The sequence below is a fragment of the Bos taurus genome, chromosome 26, assembly GCF_002263795.3.
Source record: "Bos taurus isolate L1 Dominette 01449 registration number 42190680 breed Hereford chromosome 26, ARS-UCD2.0, whole genome shotgun sequence".
Classification (NCBI taxonomy): Eukaryota; Metazoa; Chordata; class Mammalia; order Artiodactyla; family Bovidae; genus Bos; species Bos taurus.
The window spans coordinates 14,391,584-14,412,104 of NC_037353.1; the positions used below are offsets into that span (position 1 = coordinate 14,391,584).

At 46.9% G+C, this 20,521-nt stretch overlaps 2 protein-coding genes across 10 annotated transcripts in view; both read left to right on the forward strand.

The window, feature by feature from the left end:
• Window positions 1-10,162, forward strand: part of EXOC6 (exocyst complex component 6) — a 190,121-nt gene extending 179,959 nt beyond the window's left edge. For 8 of the 9 annotated variants that reach the window (XM_024985548.2, XM_010819842.4, XM_010819843.4 and 5 more), the window contains 2 exon segments: window positions 7,783-7,895; window positions 8,895-10,162. In XM_024985548.2, the coding sequence (XP_024841316.2) occupies window positions 7,783-7,895; window positions 8,895-9,027 (246 nt within the window). In that variant the 3' untranslated portion in view covers window positions 9,028-10,162. 9 annotated transcript variants of the gene reach the window in all.
• A 77-nt stretch (window positions 10,163-10,239) lies between these two features.
• CYP26C1 (cytochrome P450 family 26 subfamily C member 1) lies at window positions 10,240-19,793 on the forward strand. The gene is made up of 6 exons (XM_015460686.3): window positions 10,240-12,048; window positions 12,565-12,789; window positions 13,277-13,552; window positions 14,917-15,075; window positions 16,919-17,248; window positions 19,416-19,793. Exons 1-6 carry the CDS (start codon window positions 11,845-11,847, stop codon window positions 19,791-19,793), a joined length of 1,572 nt encoding a protein of 523 aa, XP_015316172.1. The 5' UTR covers window positions 10,240-11,844.
• Window positions 19,794-20,521: the final 728 nt, after the last annotated feature.

Below are 20,521 nucleotides of genomic sequence, written 5' to 3' on the forward strand. Positions count from 1 at the left end.
AGACACATTGGCATACAATTCTTCATTGGCTGATCCATATTGTTTTCCTTTGTTGTTTGAGTTCTTCCAAAGTCAGTTCATATTAGCAGATCATGTTTCTTCAGAGCTGCAATGACAGAATGACTTATCATAGAGAACTAAAAGTTTAGGGAACACCTCACATCATGAGTTTCAAGGTTTGATTTCTTTAGTATTGGAAGTCTGAGCTTCATTGGTAAAGTCATTACATAACTCCCTGTTATATAAGTGTGGCATGTGATGTAATGAATCCGGATAGAAAATTAAAGGTATGACCCAGGAATGTTTATTTAGCATGTTTGATTGTGGCATCACTGATTACAAAAGGTAATCTCAGGAGTAGAACTTTGGTTATGAAATATTTTACTATAGTCTATAGCACAAATTAAATCAAAGAGACTAAGTATCTGGCTTTCAGAATAATATAAGGCATTACTAAAAATTCAGAGTTGTCTTGATTGTAAATAGTAAAGTAAATAATAACATAGCTATCTTATTAGTATATATGATGTGGGCTCTGCATAGACATAAACTCTGTGTCAAAAGGTAACATTTGCTTGGTTCCTGCTATATACTATGTACTGGGCCAAAGGTGAAGGTACAGATGTTAAGCAAAACAAGTCACCAGCTTTGAGGCACTTACAAAGTACATTAATAGGAAGGAGAAAAGGCTTCACTACTGCCATATAAGAAAAAGTCGGGCTGAGTTAGTCATGCATCATTCAGACTACAGAAGAATTATTGATATTTGATTCTTTCGTGGGGAGACGGACATAGTAACTGTGATATCAGCATAGTGTGAAAAACAGTGTGATAGAGATTTTGTGAAGGGGAATGTGAGGACACACGAGAGAGAACAGCTAACCCACGGTGGTCTGGGAAGGCTTCCTGAGAGAAGTGAATCCAGACCTAAATTGTACGGAATAAGTGAGAGTTCCCTGGGTGAAGAAAGAGGAGAAAGGGACTCAGAAGAAAATGACAATTTCGTGGGGGATCATCATGGTTAAAAAAACTCTTGAGTAGTTCCTTGTTTAGGTGCTTGAATTTCCAAGGCAGGAGAGGAAGCCAAAAGATCACTTTGCATGTCATGTTAAGGAACTGGAATTTTATCTTGTAGGAGCTGGGAAGTCATTGAAAGTTTTAGGCAAGTGAATGACATGATCAGATATGTATTTTAGCTGCTTCTGTCTGGCAGCAGTGTGGAGGTTGATGGATCCTGGGGAGCAGGCAGAGGGAATAGGCAAGACCAAAGGCCCCAGGGGACAGAATCTGATATCTAAATCTAGGACAGAAGTAATAGCAGTGGTGGAAAGTAGATAGCAAGTGAATTCAAGAAATATTTAGGAAAAAAATACTTAAGACATTAAATTGACATAATTTGGCAATAAATAAGGAGCAGAAGTTGTGAGAGAGAAGATTCAAAGCAGAGTGAATCCAGATTTCTGGTTTGGGTAATTAGGTTAAGTGCTAGCACTCAGTGTGTGACTCATCCCACAACATGAGGCAACTGAGCAAGGTACTCATGAAGAAAAACAAGCCGCATATACATGCGAAGGTGGCATACAAAGCAAAACCACACTCAGCTACTTGAGCAAAATATCTGAAATATTCTTTTCTATTTGGCTAGTTACTAGGTTTTTTTGTATTTTAGAAGTAGAAGATAAAAAAGTTATTTGGGGGGAGGGGGCTGTGCCTCATGTCATGCAAGATCCTAGTTCCCCAACCAGGGATAGAACTCACGCTCCCTGCAGTGGAAGCACAAAGTCTTAACTACTGGACTGCCAGGAAAGTCCAAAAAAATTCTTCATAATAATTTACTAATACCTGTCTGGATTCATACAGAACTTTTTAGGAAACTTCAGTTAAACATCTTTTGTTATGTGAGTTTAAATATATAATATAAATATTTTAAACCCCAATTGCCAAAAGAATTATTTAAAACTCAACTATATAAGGTGCTAATATTCTTGCATTACTAAACGGAAAGTCAAAAGATCCTCTTAAAAGTTTCTGTAACCAATTCTACTCCCAGATATATACCCAAGAGTAAAATGCATGTCCACCAAAAAACGTGTTAATAGCAGTATTATTCATAATAGCCCCTGAATGGGAACAACCCAAATGTTCAGTAACTGATAAATGGATAAGCAAACGTGGTATATCCATATAACAGAATGTTATTTTGCAGTAAAGAGGAATGAATTACTGATACCTGCTACAACATGGATAAACCTTAAAATATTATGTTAAGTAAAAGAAACTGGACACACAAAAAACATGTTATGTGACTCCACTTTGGAGACTGATTGCTAATGGGTATGGGGTGATAAAAGTGTTCTCAGATCGATTGACATGGTTGAAGAATTCCGTGAATGTACACAAGACCACTGATTTGTATACTTTAAAAGGGATAAATTGGACCATATATGAAATACATCTCCAAACTGTTAAAAAAAATTAAGGTGATGCAAGAGGAAATAGTTTAATTATATTAAAATTATAAAAGCAAAAATAGAGAAAAATTATTATAACTATCAAAAATAGGAAGGTAGTATAAGTAAGATAAATCCTCATATATGCTAACTATATGATGATAAATAAAAACAAGAAAAATAAGTATATTTAGAAATATTGAGGTAATCACCAGTATTAGAAGGAGTTAACATGACTGCGTCTGAGAATGGAAAGTGTAGGATAGTGGACTGTTGGTTTTATGATGTGCCCCATTTGATTATTAACCATGTATTACTTGATAAAATTAATCTTAATAAAGAAATAGACCACATAAAATCAAACACATATATGTATCTGCATGGTCTTTTAGCCATGGTAGTGACCAAGAAATTCAAGATAAAGTAAATACAGATGTGTATAAATCTGATGATGTAAATTCCTTTTGCCTCTTTTTTCCCCAAATTCCAAACCAACCTAGTAGTTATCTAGGACTACTACTTGGCTTATCATCAGAAATACTTTAGGAGCATTCTGCTTCTGCTGTGTGCAGTTCACTGGAGTTAAGTGACTTGAAGAGAAGAATGCCTTTAAGCCACAATGTGCTGAGACCTCGCTCCTGATCCTCACGTAGTTAGGAGTGGAAAGGCTGGCTGAGAGTGGATTTGGCAGATGGACTATTTGAAGAGGGCAGGCACGGGTTAGGGGTCAGGTGTATCAGAGAGTCAAAAGGCAGCACAAGGGCAGTGAACACCTGGAGGCAAAAAAATGAAGTGGATAGAAGCTCAACACTGCTTCTTTAGTTTTTGCCCAAGCCCCTTCTATCTGCTACTGAAAATTCTTTTCTGTGCGGCATGTGGAATTTTCCAAATGTGTTTTCAGATAGCTGGAAAGGGGTAAAAGCCAAGTGCTTTAAAAAGCATATGGAGCTCATCATTTGATTTCAACATCTATTTAGAAAAAGTACTTGTATTCCCCCTCCCCAATTGTGGCCAATTTAATAAGACCCATTTTTCTTGAATCCCCAGTGCCTAATTACTCATATTTCTTCCTTAAAGCTACATTCTGGTTTAGGATTTTTGTTGTCGTTTAAGTCTCTGAAGCACTCTAGGAACCCTTGCTCTGGCTTTGTTTTTTTGGAAGCAAAGGAAAAATGATCTCCTGGTTTACTTTTGGAATCTGCAAAGCAACTTTGAGGTCCCAGGTGGATTTAGTGTTTGGAAAGGGGAATTTGGGGGACTAGGGTTGACCCTGAGCCCCCAGATCACTGTTCACATTTACAAAAGCAAACCTGGTGTCCCCAATTGCTTTTCTCTTGAGGTTGGCTTAACTTTATTTATCTTCTGCCTTGGGTCACTGCCCCTGAGGTGCTTCAAAAGCAAAACCCAAAGACCCAAAACAAAGAAAGCTAAACCAGATTCAAGGAAAAAATGACCTAGCACTCTGGGTTCACTTTTACAAAGGCAAAAAGTCACTTCAAGAGTTCCATAGAATGGTTTTAAGTCGGCCTAGATTCATTGTGTCCTTTGCACAAAGTGATCTCAACAGGTCTGAGACCCCAGGTTTCTTGGGTGTAGATTTGGAGTGCAATTTAGGATGGGAAACTGTCAGCAGGCTAAATGCTTTGACACAGACTAACTCTTCAGTGATTCTGAAGTGATTCTCAACTATTTTGAGCATATAAATGGACCACCCATGGAACCATTTCTTTTCTTAAGCCGAATCTTTTTGTTTGCTGGACATACGTAGGAATCACTGAGGAAGTGAAATGTACAACTCACTTTAAAAAGTTGGCATAAATCCACCTTATATTATCAGATTACTTATGAAGGGCATTTTTAAATCCTTGGTTAAAAAAAAAAGTTAGGTTACTAATTTTAGGTAATCTTATAAATCATGATGAAATAGAACTGAGACACGTTATTTTGCTATTCATTTTTGTATGATCCATACTTTGCTTACTTCCCCAAAGGATTTAAGATGGAATTACTTTACTTGACTATTGGAACAAACCCATTTTTAGAACCTAATACCAATTTTTGTTATAATATGCCTGAGTTTATCCTTTAATAAGTAATTGTAAAACTGCTTGCGGATAATCTAGGGGAGATTTTTGTTTTTGTTCATGTTTGATCTACATCTTTGAATTTCAGTTGTATGTGTTAACTAATAAATGCACCTGTTGAGAGCATGTCTCACAGTTTATTTACAAGACTGAGGGAGATTTTTTGTGATTAATAACAGATGTATTATTTGTGTACTGCCATCTGAAGGAAGCAAAACTTGCGACAGAGAAGTGAAGTTTTCCTTAAGGACAGAGTACATCCTGTGAAAGCACAACGAATGTGAGAGGCATTCCCAAAGCAGTGACTGTGTGGAGTGAAGAAGTCGGTGGCACCACTCCAGTTTCCTCATCCCTTCCTGTCACACTTTGGCTCCAGAGCAGTCATGTTTTTAAACCATCCCAGAAACCTGGGATCCTGCTTCTTGGTCAAAATAGGCACAGGTAGCAGCTTGCAGAAATGGACTCAGTCCATGAGCCTGGCCCGGCATAGTGTTACGTAGGACCCAAGAATAATGCCCTGGTTTTGTGTTACATCTTTCATCTCAAAAGAACTGTACTTTAAAAAGTGAAAAAGGACCTTATAATTGTTATGGATGGAGGGACACCCGTAGTCCATTCAGAAAAAGCAGTGCTTTTTTCTCAAAGTTCATTTACCTGAATTAACATTAGACCCAATGCCTTGTAATGAGGAAATCTATCCTCTGTATCAAGCCCCTGATGTCAAGAGCCGACTCATTGGAAAAGACCCTGATGCTGGCAAAGATTGAAGGCAGGAGGAGAAGGGGACGACAGAGGATGAGATGGTTGGATGGCATCACTGACTCAATGGACTTGAGTTTGAGCAAGCTCTGGGAGATGGTGGACAGGGAAACCTGCTTACTGCAGTCCATAGGGTAGCAGAGTCAGACACAACTTAGTGACTGAACAACAACAGATGGGCAATTAGGTTAAATTTTGTGGTTTCTGTAATTTCTAAAGAAATTTATAGAGATAAGAACTTTGCATATGAGTATCCGACCTTGTGAGAAAAGAGCATATCTAGGAAAGTCTGTTTTTGTGCTGTAGAAGAACCACTTCTGTACTCACAGTTGGAGTTGGTGTAGGTTTTAAATTCATTAAATGGGCTCCTCCTTTCTCACCTGGGGGTAGATCAGCTCTTATTTTAAGGCCTTTTCCTCTTCCAAATCCCAAAGGTCATGTTGCTGCTGCTTTTCGGAAAGAAAGGGAATTTGCAGCCAGTACATTAAGTGGTTACTTTCTGCTGACTGTGCGCATGCCCACACACACTTGAGCAAACACAAATGCATACCTGAAAGAGGACTCCTTCAAAATGAGGCTTTTAACAACTGTGTGAGGGGAATTCGTTATTGGAATTTATTGGGGGAAAATAAAGTATGTATGTAAACCTTATGAAAATAAAGACAATCACAGTTACCCATAATCCCACCATACAAATTACAGCTATTCTTAACATTTTCTCAAATTTTATTCCAGTCTCTTTTGATGGGTTTTTATGTGATTTTATTAGTAATGTTTATCATAAGCTTCTTCCCAAGTTATTTCAAATTCTGTGTAAGCATTGATTTGAATAACCACTCTATACATAGATATACCTCACTGTTTAACCCTTCTGTTAACATTGAGATTTAACCTGATTTCAGTGTTTTTTTTTCCTTCTTCAATTTTTGATAACACAAATAACATTTTTGAGATTAATATATTTGTTGATAAAATTTCATCTACCTTTATTATTGTTCACTGAAGTTAGATTCCTAGAAGTAGGATTAGAGTCAAAGGGAATGGCCATTTTTTTTCTAAGGTTCTTACATAATGCAAAATCACAGTCTAGAGAAGTTATATTAATTTATATTTTCATTGCAGAGTGTAGAAAGTAACTATTCCTCCTTGTGAAAGAAGGGGAAATGTTGCTTTAGCAAGAGTAAACTTGGAGTACTTGGAGTACTTCCCTTTTCTTTTTCAGTGTATTCTTTTAACATTGTCTCAGTGCAGTTTCTGTACCAGTGTCTTAACCCTTGGTATGGCCTAGAATGTTGTCTGAAAGAAAAAATAGCCTGGCTTTTCATATTAGCAGCAAACATTTTCATTATAGAATTTTCTTCTTTGTACAAGAAAGTCTCTAATTAGTAGAGAGGGGAAGAGTCAAACAAATCCATTGTCTTTCCTAAGGAAGAGCTAGTGTCTTGTAACTTTTCTCTGGTTTTTAACCACCCCAGAAGTTTTCTCTCTCTCAGAGTCAGTGGATTGGCTCATGTATTCTATGAAATACAAATACTTCATTTGAAAGCAAAACCACTACACCCCGTACTTGTAAAGTGAGCTAAAACAAAAAGAAAGAATAATATAAAAACTGAAGGAAGGTAGTAAGTAAAGCATTTAGCTTTCTGAAACAGTTCAGATGGGGATAGGAAGTTGGTCTTAAATGGCTTAAAGGGGATTAGGGTTTTAAAGTTGGATAAGGAGTTTGGTGCTTTGGTTTAGGCATGGCATTGCTTTTAAAAGATTACGTCTATATTTGACAACAATTCTAACTGGAGATTATAAAGCAAATAGTCAATTTTAAAACACTATGGAAAACAAGAGGGTTTCCTTTTTGTTGTTGTTTGTTTATACAAAATGATTGCCTAGAGTTAACAAGCTGAGTCCTGAAGACCTCATTTCATAACACTACTGAGGATCTATCACCAGGGAGAATCCAGCAGAGGTTGTTGAATGCACTTCATTGAGATTATCTGAGCTTTTTGGTTTAAATTACTTTGGGAAAGTCTAGGTGTAAACGACTTCTTTGAAAGGTAAACATACTTAACCTCTTAAAAAAAAAAAAAGGTTCAATTTAAATTCTTTAAAATTCTTCAGTTAGTGGCAACCTTTACTAATTAAATCTGAGTATGAACCAAATAATGTGTAAAGATTAAACCTCTATACATTAGAACAAGTGTTAATGTATTTATATAAAAGTGTTTTCATTATTTTACAATTACTTGGAAATGCAATGAAGTACTTTATTAGAAAGGCAACCCCTCACAATTTTAGTTATTTCAAAAGTGAAAAGACACTATACACTACATTGGTTATAAAATGTAGTTAATGAAGTTTTAAAAATAAGATTGGTTATTCTGTTCCATCTGAGAAGCAGATGGATCAAATGGATCAAGAGTAGCATATACTTTATGTATTAGCTGTGGATAAATAGTCAAAAATTGCTTTAACATTTTTCCCGTCTTCCTCAGCTCCTCGACCTGTTTATGGTTTGGGATTGGTCTACTTATCTAGCTGATTATGGTCAGCCAGCGTCTAAGTACCTTCGGGTGAATCCAAACACAGCCCTTACTCTTTTGGAGAAGTGAGTATATTCTGAAAGCTTCACATATCATTTTAGCAGCTGGTAATTCAGTGATAATTGAAGAACTGGAGATTTTTAATCAAAAGAAAAATGTCTACATGGAGCTTAAAAGTTCAGTTCATTTTAATGACCAAAATATAAGCCGCCTTCTTTCTGGCCTTCAGCGTTGGTATAGATTTTTACGAGATTTCTGTTTGTGTTGATATGAACTAAACATTTTTCCTATTGTGTCCTCAATATCTGGCTTAATTAGCTTTAGAAAGGGACTGGAATCAGTTTGCCATCAATGCTATCTAAAGCCTACCATGATGGGCTTGGATTCCTTACAGGTAGAGAAGTATGCCTTTTGAAAAAATAATATTATGAAATCTGAAGTAACAGAACACTTACTGGTGCATCTTGTCCAGAAAACAGGTGTTGGTGTTTCTTTTCCTTCTCATGCAGCATGTTTTCTTTTCTCTGTATCATATTTCAGATATCACTATTAAAAATTTCAATTTTTGTGTCTTATTTTCCCACATTTCAAAATATCTGTGGTGTATTTGATTTGAGAAGGACACAAGGAACGGTTTTAAATAAATTGTTTTACAGTGCCATGAAACACCACTGAGGCAAAACAAATTACTGCTTTAAATTTTCTGTTGTTTTTCCTTTCACCTTGTCTTGCTATGAGCATGATTTTCAGAGTCTGAGAGGGTGTGTATTTTAGCATACTTTATGGAATGATATTAGAAAATAGTATCATGTAAGAAAACATGCTTTTAGATTTACATACTAATGCAAAAACACCATTTCATGTAGAATGCAAAATAAAGCTGCCAGTATTTTCTGCGTTTGCTATCTCTGTAACTCTATTAGTAATACCTATTTTCTTTGAAGTATATTTTTCAAGCATAGATTTAGTGTGAGATAACACAGAGCATGCCAAGATATCTTAGTTGTTACAGTATAACTTTTAAATTCCTTCTATTAAGCTTCTTCATTCACATATATTCCTAGGATGAAGGATACTAGCAAAAAGAACAATATATTTGCTCAATTCAGGAAGAATGATCGAGACAAACAGAAGTTGATAGAGACAGTTGTGAAACAGCTGAGAAGTTTGGTGAATGGTATGTCCCAACACACATAGCCTTCACATCGCTTGTACTCAGTGACACCAAGTCTGTGACTCAACATTGATCTCTAACGGGCACTGGTCATGATACAGAAAATTGTTTGCAGAATTAAAAAATACAATAGGGAAAAGACACTGATGAGAGCTTAGAAACAAGAATTATAAATATCATTTGTATGGATTTTTAAATGAATACTATTTTATATATGGAAAATGTGACATTAATTTTTTTCACTTCTAGGGGAAAAAGGCAAAACTGTAATATATAAATCAGGTCAAAAATTGTACATGAAACTGATTGTGTAAATACATTAGAAGAACTTATGCCTCTATAGGTGTTTTTTCTATTTAGACTTCAATGATTGTTCTGGTTGTTTTTTTTTTTTCTTCCCAGTATCTGGTTTTGGAATGCAATCATGTATGACATTTCCCTGACATTTTCTGACTTGTAGCTTGAATTTTCACCTCACTAGTATTTAAGTAGACTAAATTGTCTAATTCTGCTGATTCTGAGGGAGGAAATAGACAAATATTTAAAGGAACCTGAAATCGAACTTAATGTAACCCAATAAGAATGTGAATTACTTGTTCTACTTGGGTGGTTTAATTTAATCTGAATATGAAGAAAAGGTATTTGGATTTTCTGAAGATGCAATGTTGTTTCTGTTCAGCAGGGTTAATATTTCTAACTATATTGTTTGTAGCTGACCCCATTTATTTGGTTTGGTTTGGTTCAAGTTAGGAGGACAGAAGCTAAGTGGGGCTAACCACTTCAGGTGCCACTTGTGCTAGGAGAGACACACTCCTGCACACACAAGTTACCACAGGGGTCGGGTTACTTTCTTCAAGGCACAGACCTCAGTGCTGGATCCTTATTGCAGAAACAAGCCAAACCAAAATGAACTCTGGAAAACCTAAAACGAATGTACATTTTACTCTGTGTAAATTACTGTGGTCCAAATGGTAGTATCAATCTGATCCTTACTTTGTCTTCATTGTATTTATGCTGAATAATCCTTTTGCATTTTCAGAATTTATGCCTGTAAGAAACTTATATTTGACTCTGTAAAATAAGTGTAAAGAATTATATGTGCATTTCTTGATTTTGTGATTAAATATTAAAAAGGTTGAGCAAGTTGCTGAAAATTCATTGCTGTTGCATCTGTTTAGAGTTTCCTGATTTGAAACAACTGCTTTCTTTAGAAAGGCTGTTATTTAGTTACTGGAATGGGAGTATCGCCAAAACGAAGAAAAGCATTTATTCTCTTGACCGTCTCTAATCCTAAAGTATTTAACGTTTTAAAAAATATTATATGGAAAGCATGGTTACTTCTAGGTACAATACAATACATTCTGGAAGTTACTGGAGACGGCGAGCTGCTAGTTCTCTTTGAGGACTGGAAAGCGGTGGCCCTCGAGTGCCTTACCCAGCCCTCCAGGGCACTTGGGACGTCTCCCCGGCTTGGGCTGAGGCGTCCCCGATTCAGAGAGACGCCGCCTTTTCACTGTTTGGAGCAGACAACTGTGGGTTCGCACCGGCGATGGTCTTGAGGAGTTTACTTTTCTCAGGCAAACAAGCACCCGGCAATCCCCACCACCACCCCGCCCCGCAACACGCACACCCCTTGGGTTGAGCCGTAGTGACTAGGACGCCCGAGTCCTGGGCATTTAGGGCCCCACAAAAAGCCCGAAAAGCAACTATGTAGCCTAATGGGATGGAAGGATACAAAGGGGGAGGGATCGGTGAATTTGGTCCTCGAGACCCGAAAGGCGCCCGGGGGTATCTGCTCCTCGTGGGGTTAGGGGGAGTCTCCGTGAAGCTTTGGAGCAGTGACACTACCCCCTTTTGAAGGATTCTGGAAGTGGTGGACCGGAGACCTCGGAGGGGAGGGGATGTCGAAGAATCGCAACCCAGGCCGTCCTTTGTAGGCGCTTGCGATGCCAAAGCAGGCATCGAAGACCGCAATTTCCCTGAAATAAAAGCAGAGCAAAGTGGAGAACCCCTATCCCTTTTAACCTTGTAGTGCCGTGGGAGCCTTGGGAACCGGCACCTGGAAGTTAGAGAGAGCCCCCGTTAGCTCCCTGCGCTAGGTCAGTCCACTCGCCGAGCTCCTGCTTGGAGTCGGGAAGTTCTTGGCGCGAAACCGCAGGCCCCGCCCGAGGATCTGCGTCGGGCACGGCACCAGCTGAGCTGTAGCGCAGCAGTTACTGCCACTCCCCACACCAGCCCCCCGGAGAGCTCGCCGCTGCCCACCGCCTCCAATCATTACCCTGCGTGGAGCGCCTTAAATATGCAGAGGCGCGTCACGTCGTGTGGATCGGGAGCAATCCGCAGGGAGCAATCCAGTATCTATATAAATGTTGCCGGGGTAGGCCGAGAAGGGTTAAAAGGCTGGAGAAGAGAGAGGTGGGCGGGGGTCTACACAACCCGGGTGAGCGCAGCCCTCGTTGGCAAGCCGGTGAGTTGCTCCTCTCTTTGCCCTCCCTCGCTGCTTCTGTCGAAGGAATGCTGACCCAGGGCGGTGGGAGGTGCTCGGCGCGAGCGGTCCTGAGGCAGCCCTCACCCCCCCAAGGAGGTGGCATTTTGGCCCGGGAGCCATCCGACTCAGGAAAAAGTCCTGAGCTCGCGGGTCTCTATGAAGGCACGTTCCCTAAGGGCGCGTGGTCACTGAGATCCTCCGCTGCCCCTCTGCTTGTAGAGCGAAGCCCCTGGTAAATCTCAGTTTTGGTCCCCAGGCCCCCGGGCCCTTTCCGGACAGAACAGGTGAGCACTGCGCGCCGCAGCTCCGGCGCTTCCTGCGCTTAGAGCGACCCGTCCCCCGCAGGCTCGCCATGTTACCCTGGGGGCTGAGCTGCCTGTCCGCGCTGGGGGCGGTGGGCACCGCGCTCCTGGGCGCGGGACTGCTACTCAGCCTGGCGCAGCACCTCTGGACTCTCCGCTGGACGCTGAGTCGGGACCGAGCCTCTGCCCTGCCCCTGCCCAAAGGCTCCATGGGCTGGCCCTTCTTCGGGGAAACGCTGCACTGGTTAGTTCAGGTGAGCACTCGGTCGTTTCCGCACCTTGTTCTTCTCTGTCCCCCACTGCCTCTCAAGGTTCCCAGGGCTCGTAGCCATTCTCCTTCTGTCGCCCAGGGCTCCAGGGAGCATATACAGCCCTCCCCTCTACCCAGCTTCTCCCTCGAAGGGACCGTGTGTCACTGGGGTTCTCTCCAGCACAACCTAAGACCCGACGCCACGCAGGGATGAACAGAGGGGTTCTAGGGCCCTATGTCCTGCCACCATTGAATCGGGAGTCAGGGGCACGTCTCAGCCATGGGCTATTTGGCACTCAGGTCCCCATTCTAAGCCTCTGTTTCCCCATCTCACCAATGGGAACGGGAGCATGTACATCCCCGTAGGGTAGTCAGTCGCCAGGCACCTTTGAGACCATTTTGTAAAGAATAAGATGCCAGCCTGGAGCAGGAGGTTTTTATCAAGAGGCAGTTGGGATCCCTGGGCTAGTTTCGCAGCCGAGACCCAGTGGCCCCATCCCTCTTCGCTCCTGGCTCGCAGGGCTCGCGCTTCCACAGCTCTCGCAGGGAGCGCTACGGGACGGTGTTCAAGACGCACCTGCTGGGCAGGCCAGTGATCCGCGTGAGCGGCGCGGAGAACGTGCGCACAGTCCTGCTGGGTGAGCACCGCCTTGTGCGTAGCCAGTGGCCGCAGAGTGCGCACATCCTTCTGGGCTCGCACACTCTGCTCGGCGCGGTTGGAGAGTCGCACCGGCAGCGGCGGAAGGTGAGCCCAAAACAGAAGCGGCCGTCGGGACGTCGGACCCGCGGCTTCTGAGCGGCTGCCGTGGGCCAGGCCGGGGCGAGGTGTTAGGCATACACTGTGAACCTGACCAGGGCCCCTGACAAGTGGGTGGCATTGGGTTGGTAGTCCCTTACCTTCTCCGGGTTTGGCTTATAAGGCCAGGACTGGGACTTAAAGATCCTTTCATCTTCTATCTTATGCGACTCTGATGCCAGAACCGACGGAAATTCAAACTCAGTGTTAGGGACGACTTCCTGGAGTAGGTGGCCCCTGGAGCCTGGATGGAGAGGAGGCACTGTGTACATCAGACAAGAACTAGAGGGAATGGCGAGAGCAAAACCCAACACATTTGGGTCCGGGTCGCTTAGAAGAGGAAGAAGGGGCCGAAATTGGCCTCTTGGCTCCGCTGGAGTCGTGGAGCAGAGGAAACCGGACGGCTGGCAGGGCTGACCCTGTGCGTTCCCCTCAGATCCTGGCTCGAGCGTTCAGCCGTGCGGCACTGGAGTGCTACGTGCCTCGCCTGCAGAGGGCGCTGCGGCGGGAGGTGCGCTCCTGGTGCGCGGCCCGCGGGCCGGTCGCTGTCTATGAGGCCGCTAAAGCGCTCACCTTCCGCATGGCCGCGCGCATCCTGCTGGGGCTACGGCTAGACGAGGCGCAGTGCTCTGAGCTGGCCCGGACCTTCGAGCAGTTCGTGGAGAACCTCTTCTCCCTGCCCCTCGATGTGCCTTTCAGCGGCCTGCGCAAGGTACTGCCGCCCCGCCCGCCCCAGACTTTCCCTTTGAGGCTCCCTTGGTGCGCCATAGGCATCACCTCTGCTGGGAGATGGAGGCTCTGCCTAGTGTGGGGAGGCGGCATGGTGGCGGTGGGCCTTGGGGCTGGTCTCTGTCCTGACTCGCTGTGTGAGCCGGGGCGGGCCACACACCCTCTCTGGACCACGCCTGGCGGGACGAGCTCCAGCCCCAGCAGCCGCGGGCTTCCCGACGTTGGGTCTCGGTGGCGGGAGCCCAGCCAGTCGCCCCAGCCCCTCCTCAGAGCGGCGCCTCCAGGCCCGGCCTGCAGCGCCTCTTTGGAAGCCCCGAGGCTGGGCAACGGATGGGAGCACAAGGGCCGCAGACACGCCCCCGGCCCAGGCCGGCGCCAGCCGGGGTTGGAGAGGGGTGGGTGTCGGCTCAGCGCCCGCGGCCCCAGGCCCGCTAGTTTCCGGATTAGAGAACCATGGCCTCTTCAAACTTCAGAGCAATGGGCCGGACTTAGAGAGCAACTGATCTGGGGCTTCTTACTGTGCCAATGTCCTGGTTTTCATTCACCCAATTAAAAATAATAGTTATGTGTAAAGGGACCTGATATATGGACCGATTGCCTCGGGTACGTTTTTCTGATTTAATCCTCCTCAAAATATTATTCTCATTTAATTGATGAAGAAACTGAAGCTCCAAGAGGTTAAATGACTTGCCCAAGATCACACAGCTAGTAGGGGCAGAGGCAAGATTTGACACCTCCCTACCCCATCTCGGTCTCCCCTGATAAGAAGCCGATGTGCTCAAAATGCTTCCCCTGGCAGATGCTTTCTCACTGTGCTTGCTCCCTGAACTCTGGGGGACCACCCCAGCCCTCCTGGCTATCCCTTTTTACAAAGGCTAATGTTTAGAACTTCCAGTAGTGTTCTTTAAGCCAGAGCTTTCCTGAGTACATCAAGATGTCCCTTCCTCTCTGCACCGGTGCCAACCGCCCCTGCAGGCAGGAGAAGGGCGGTGGGCTAACTCCCAGGCTGGGTAATCTGCCAAGCACAGACACTTGAAGCTGCGTGACCCTGGACAATTGCTTGACCTCTCTGAGCCTCAGCATCCTCCCCTTAGGAGGACAGTAAACTGTTTGCCTTGCTCCAAAGAGGGGCTTGTGATCATCAAGAGAGAATGGTGTATGAGGGTAAAGGACAAATTCCTGAGCCTTTATATTGAGTCCCTTCTTCAATGTGGAGCTGAGCTGGGAATCTGTTAATGCTAGCTTTCAGCAGAGCCAGACCAGCACTGGGAAGATGTGGGGGGTAGGTGTCCAGGGCTAGCCCCCTCTGCCTTCCTACCCCAACTCCCTTGTCTCCCCACACATCAGGGCATTCGGGCCCGGGACCAGCTGCATCGGCACCTGGAGGAAGCCATTGCACAGAAGCTTCTTGAAGACAAGACTGCTGTGGAGCCAGGCGATGCCCTCGATGGGATCATCCACAGCACTAGGGAACTGGGCCATGAGCTCTCAGTGCAGGAACTGAAGGTATGTGGCCGGATTTCTCCTCCCCTCTTTTGCATGTATAGCAGGTCTCTACACACAGGCTGAATCCCTGGAACAACAGAGCAACATCCTGTTTGGCCCCACTTGGAGCCACAGACACTCCTCAGGGTGAGGGAAAGAGGAGACCTGGGTCCAGTCCTGGCTCAGCCGCACCCCCTACCTCTGTGGCTTTGGGCCAAGCGAAGGCATGAATCCTAGGCCCTCCCTTACAGCCTCTGGCAGCAAACAGCTCTCCTCTTCCCCACTTCCCTGTCACTTCATGCTTTCTCCTCTGCAGTCTGCCTGCCTATGCCGCTTTGTTCACCCCTTTTCTCTACAAATCCTAAGGGTTCAGGGTCAAATTCCACAATTCCTTCAAGTGTCCCCTTTCCTCCCCAAATCTACGCATCCATGAGCCAGCTCGGCACCTGGTACCTCGGGTACTGGTCTGTTTTGCCACTGAGCATCTACTGGAGAATTAGAAACTGCCACCCCCTCCCCCATGTATGCATAGAACACATGCAGTGGAAGTAAGGAGGGGAGCTTTGGAATGACCCCTGGGCCCACCTGCTCGAGAACCCAAAAAGGAATGTAGCGGCTGGGGGAGGGGGGGGGCAGCGGGCAGGGGAGTTAGAAATGGAAACACTTCATCCCTTCCATCAGCAGCTTCCATCCTTTCTCTGACACTCATTTTCCCACTAGCGAGCCACTGAGCCTGAGTGTCTTCTCTGAAAATGGGACGAACAATCTCTTTCCTAACTTCTGGGTGGTTGTGAAGTCTGGAAGAGTCAAGGGGTTAGAAGTAGATGAGCAGGGCGCTGGTGAGTCGTGGGGGAGCCGGCAGATAGGAATAGTTCTAGGCTGGGAAGGGGAGTGGTATGGAAAGACGTGGACACTCCCTCTGCCTTGGCAGAGCTGGGGAGGGCATGACAACACTGTCCAGGTTCTCAGGAAGGGACCCACTAGCCAGAAATCTTCAGTTCTGGCTGGTCAGGAAGGACCTTGGAGCCCCAGGGTCTCCGTCCCAGCTCCCCATCTTCTCCAGAACAGCCAGTTAGCCTTGGATCAGCTCATTCATTCCACAGGCAGATTCTACCTATTCAGTGCCAGACTCTATACAATGAGCAAACATAGCCTCTGCTGGAGAGGAGGGCACCGCATTCACCCTGTGATCACATCCATCAGGGTGTAAACACACACCTGCTGCTGCCAGGAAGGAAGACACCATACCAGGAGTTGGGAGGAGGGCACAGGCAGGCAGTGAAGACTGGGGCCTGGATGATGAAGCCTCCAGACAGTGCAGATGGGGAAGCAGTGCAGTCACTCACTGGGACCACCACTAAGCGGGAAGAGGACCACGATGCTCACTTTGGTGCCAGGCTGCTGCTTCTGCTGCTGCAGGTGCCTTGGTTAATTCCGCAGCAGTCCCGGTCAGGAGGGCCAGCTTCATTGTCGGCAACACTGCATGGTTAAGAGTGCTGGACTCCTGGCCCTGACTACTGGGCTTGGTGACTGAAGGGACCTTGGGCACCTCTCAGAACCTCAGTAAAACGGGCAGAAACTGTGCCACACACACTGCGGGTGAGAATCCAATGACTTAATTCCCTTAAAGCACTAAGAACACTACACCAAAAAAGTTCTGGCATTATCTATGGGAACCTCCCAAGGCTATCTGTGGTTTCCCCAGGTGGCGGACTTGGGATTCAGTCCACTCCCAGACCCTCCCAGGTAGCCGTGCCTCCGAGCACTCTGCGATCTGGCCTGTGCGCAATGGCAAATGTGGGGGCCCCTGCACCACAGCCTGAGAACCGGCTAATGGAGACAGCGCCCCTGGGCTGTCTTGCAGGAATCAGCTGTGGAGCTCCTCTTCGCCGCCTTCTCCACCACGGCCAGTGCCAGCACGTCCCTCGTCCTGCTACTCCTGCAGCACCCCGCAGCCATCGCCAAGATCCAGCAGGAGCTGGCGGCACAGGGGCTGGGGCGCGCGTGCGGCTGCGCGCCGGCGGCCTCGGGGGGCGGCGCTGGGCCCCCGCCCGACTGCGGTTGCGAGCCCGACCTCAGCCTGGCGACGCTGGGCCACCTGCGCTACGTCGGCTGCGTGGTCAAGGAGGTGCTGCGCCTCCTGCCGCCGGTGTCCGGGGGCTATCGGACAGCCCTGCGCACCTTCGAGCTCGACGTAAGTGCGCTGCTCGCCCGCCCCGCCTTGCAGCCGGCCGCTGGGAGGTGGGGTAGGGGTTAGGATGGCGCTGTCTCCTTTTCCCTTTTCCGGGCCTCCTGGAAAATGGGCTGAATCCGATCACGTTTCCCGGAACCACAGTTGAGGACGCAAAGCAAGGTTAGGGACCCCGGGCTATGTGCTAAATTGCTTCAGTCGTGTCCGACTCTTTGCGATCCCATGGACTGTAGCCCTCCAGACTGCTCTGTTCACGGAATTCTCCAGGCAAGAATAGTGGAATGGGTTCCATTTCCTCCTCCAGGGGATCTTCCCAACCCAGGGATGGAACCCACGTCTCGCGTCTCCTGCATTGGCAGGTGGGTTCTTTACCACTAGCGCCACCTGCGAAGATTTTGACTGCTGTCTGGGTAGTCAACTCAGAGGCCAGTTTTAGAATAAAATCATCCTTTTCTCTGCCCAGCACTCCCCTTTCAGCCAGTGAGCCTGGGTAGTGCACAAAGAGCCGCCCACTCTGTCCTGTGCTCCATTTCTCTGGCACTCTCACAAGATAAAGGGACCAATCATTGCTACCTGTCCAGGGTTCTGGCTGAGGCCAGGTTCCAGGAAAACGGGATTATTAAAATATGGGTAGTGATCTGGTTGGCTTGAGCGGGGCAAGAAAGTTAAGGCTTAGGCCCGGCTCCGTCTCTGTATGACCTTGGCTAATTCCCTTCTCACTCTGGGCCTCAGTTTGCTCTCTGGAGGGAAGCTGCCTTGGTCCCTTCCAACTTTAACTCGGGGGAGGGGAACGCTAACGCTGCCAAACTGAGGGTGTTTGCCGCTGCACCTCCCCACCCCCAGCCCGATCCCTGGGCAGCTCCAGGCAGAGTGGGCACCTTCTCCCCTTCGCCTTAAACAGCCAGTATCCCCATTGCATGCCAGAATTTGAGAGGATGAGATGACTGGATGGCATCACGGACTCAAAGGACATGAATTTGAGCAAACTCCTGGAGTTAGTGAAGGACAGGGAAGTCTAGCATGCTGCAGTCCACAGTGTGGCAAAGAGTCAGACACGACTTAGCAACTGAACAAGAGAAAGAGATTCTGCCCTTGAGGCGCTGTTGTGGAGAGAAAGGGGGGCAGAGCCAGCAACTTCATCACAAACTGGTGTGAAGAAGAGAGTGACCTCTAGCTGAATGATACCAAAACATTTTGGGAACTGGCATTTGAACTGGAGCAGTGAAAGGCTCAGATGGGGACCACATGTCACCAAGACGGCGTGGCCCAAAGGTAGGTGGGTTAGTGAGGTGTTTAGTAGTGTCTGGGATGCTGAATTTTGGAGTTCAGACACCACTGAGCAGGCCTGGGGTGCAAGACGTAGGGAAACCAAGGTAGAAGAGCACTGGACCACCGGAGTGAATAGGGGTGGGGTCTCAGCCAGATGGGAAAACTGAGGCCTAGAGAGGAGAGGGCACGCCTTGATGATTTCAAGATTTTCTATTTGCCCGTTGAGAGGAAGGCTCTCCTGAAGCCTGTTCGAGCAAGGAAGCCGGATAGTCGGGGCTGGAAGACCTCTCAAAAGTGGAATAGTTGAAAAAGAGGTGAGCTGAGGGAACATGAAAGCCTTCATCATTTTAAGCTTCCTTCCAACAATTTAATCCTCACATGCACCTTCTCAGAGTGTGGCTACTGGATCTGAAGGTTATGTACAGCTCATGGCTAGTGAGTACAGAGAGGCAGTTTTCAGTTGAGTGTAAAGAGCTGAAAAATTGAGATGACTGTAAAGGAGCTGTCGTTTGCTTTGCTCTGACGCAGGCAGCTGGTACATGCAGGACTCGAATTTAGGTCTCCTAATGTGAGAAGAAAACAGAGAAAACAGTGAACAGTAACAGAGCACACTCACTGACCCCTAATACATATGTCAGACCCGTTATTTGAGTCCTCACAACAAAGCGGGCATTTTTGGTCTCACTTGATCACTTAAGAAACTGAGACTCAGAGATGATGTAGCCAACGTCACACAGCTCACCAGAGAAGGAGCTGAAACAGACGGGAATGCAAAGCAGTATCCTAGTTTCCGGTTAAGACGCACGTCCCTGCCCGTTTGGAAGCCTGTTTGATGAAGGATCGGTGAGGGCTGGGTTTCCGGGTGCCTGGTGGTCAGGCGGGTCTCCTCACCTCCCCGCAGGGCTACCAGATCCCCAAGGGGTGGAACGTGATGTACAGCATCCGAGACACGCACGAGACGGCCGCAGTGTACCGCAGCCCGCCGGAGGGCTTCGACCCAGAGCGCTTCGGCACTGCGGGCGACGATGCACTGGGCGCCGCCGGCCGCTTTCATTATATCCCGTTCGGCGGTGGTGCGCGCAGCTGTCTTGGCCAGGAGCTGGCGCAGACCGTGCTCCAGCTGCTCGCGGTGGAGCTGGTGCGCACGGCGCGCTGGGAACTGGCCACGCCTGCCTTCCCCGCCATGCAGACCGTGCCCATCGTGCACCCGGTGGACGGGCTGCGGCTCTTTTTCCACCCTCTTGCGTCTCCGGCGGCGCAGGATGGGCAACGCCTCTGACTTGCTGCGCTGTGGAACCTGGCTTGGCCAGCGGCTGCGGCGCGCTTGCGGCGCCGCCCATCTGCCGTTCTCCAATGCCGGGTCCGGCGCGCTCTCATTCATCAGAAGGTTACTGAACGCAGCTCTGTGTCCGACTCTGAGGGAGGAGACTCATGAACCACCGCCACCGCACTTGGTGAAGCGTCCTGGCTGGTGGGATGGTGCCTCCAGCACTTCGCGCCCTTAGGGAGGAAAGGTGGTGGCCCAAGTCTCTTATGCCTTTCCCAGGATTTCAAAGCAGGGATGGTGGAAAAATTCCCCCTAGGATTCAAGCTGGGGAGGAGGCATGGGTCGTGGGGAGGTGGGGTGGGGTGGGCCGTCGAATGAGGGAGGGCCCGCAACTGTAGCGAGGAAGCGGGGACGCCAGGAGGGCATATCTGGCCTGGCTTTGGGCCATAGGAAGACACTGAGAAGGCGCCCAACGGAAGGCCCTCAGGCAGCTGGCCTCCGCTAGGTGCGCCCTGGCCACTCTGCCTGTCTCGGCAGAAACCCAGAATTGCGGGCGCTTTCAGGGCTCTAAACAGGATCAACAGCTCCGGATTCTACTGGCGATTTCTTAAAAGAAAAATTCCTAGTTCAAGAACGCATATAATCTTTCCATTTATACAGGAGAGAATAGGTACACCGAGAGGATTCTAAGGCTGGATTATTTTCATGGGAGGTTGAGACATAATCAGAGAGGTTTGGGG

Bases quoted from the DNA above. Each gene is read 5' to 3' on its own strand.
- CYP26C1 (XM_015460686.3), top strand. From the start codon at position 11,845: ATGTTACCCTGGGGGCTGAGCTGCCTGTCCGCGCTGGGGGCGGTGGGC. The intron at 12,049-12,564 runs GTGAGCACTCGG...CCTGGCTCGCAG, and splicing joins CGCTGCACTGGTTAGTTCAG to GGCTCGCGCTTCCACAGCTC. The intron at 12,790-13,276 runs GTGAGCCCAAAA...CGTTCCCCTCAG, and splicing joins CGCACCGGCAGCGGCGGAAG to ATCCTGGCTCGAGCGTTCAG.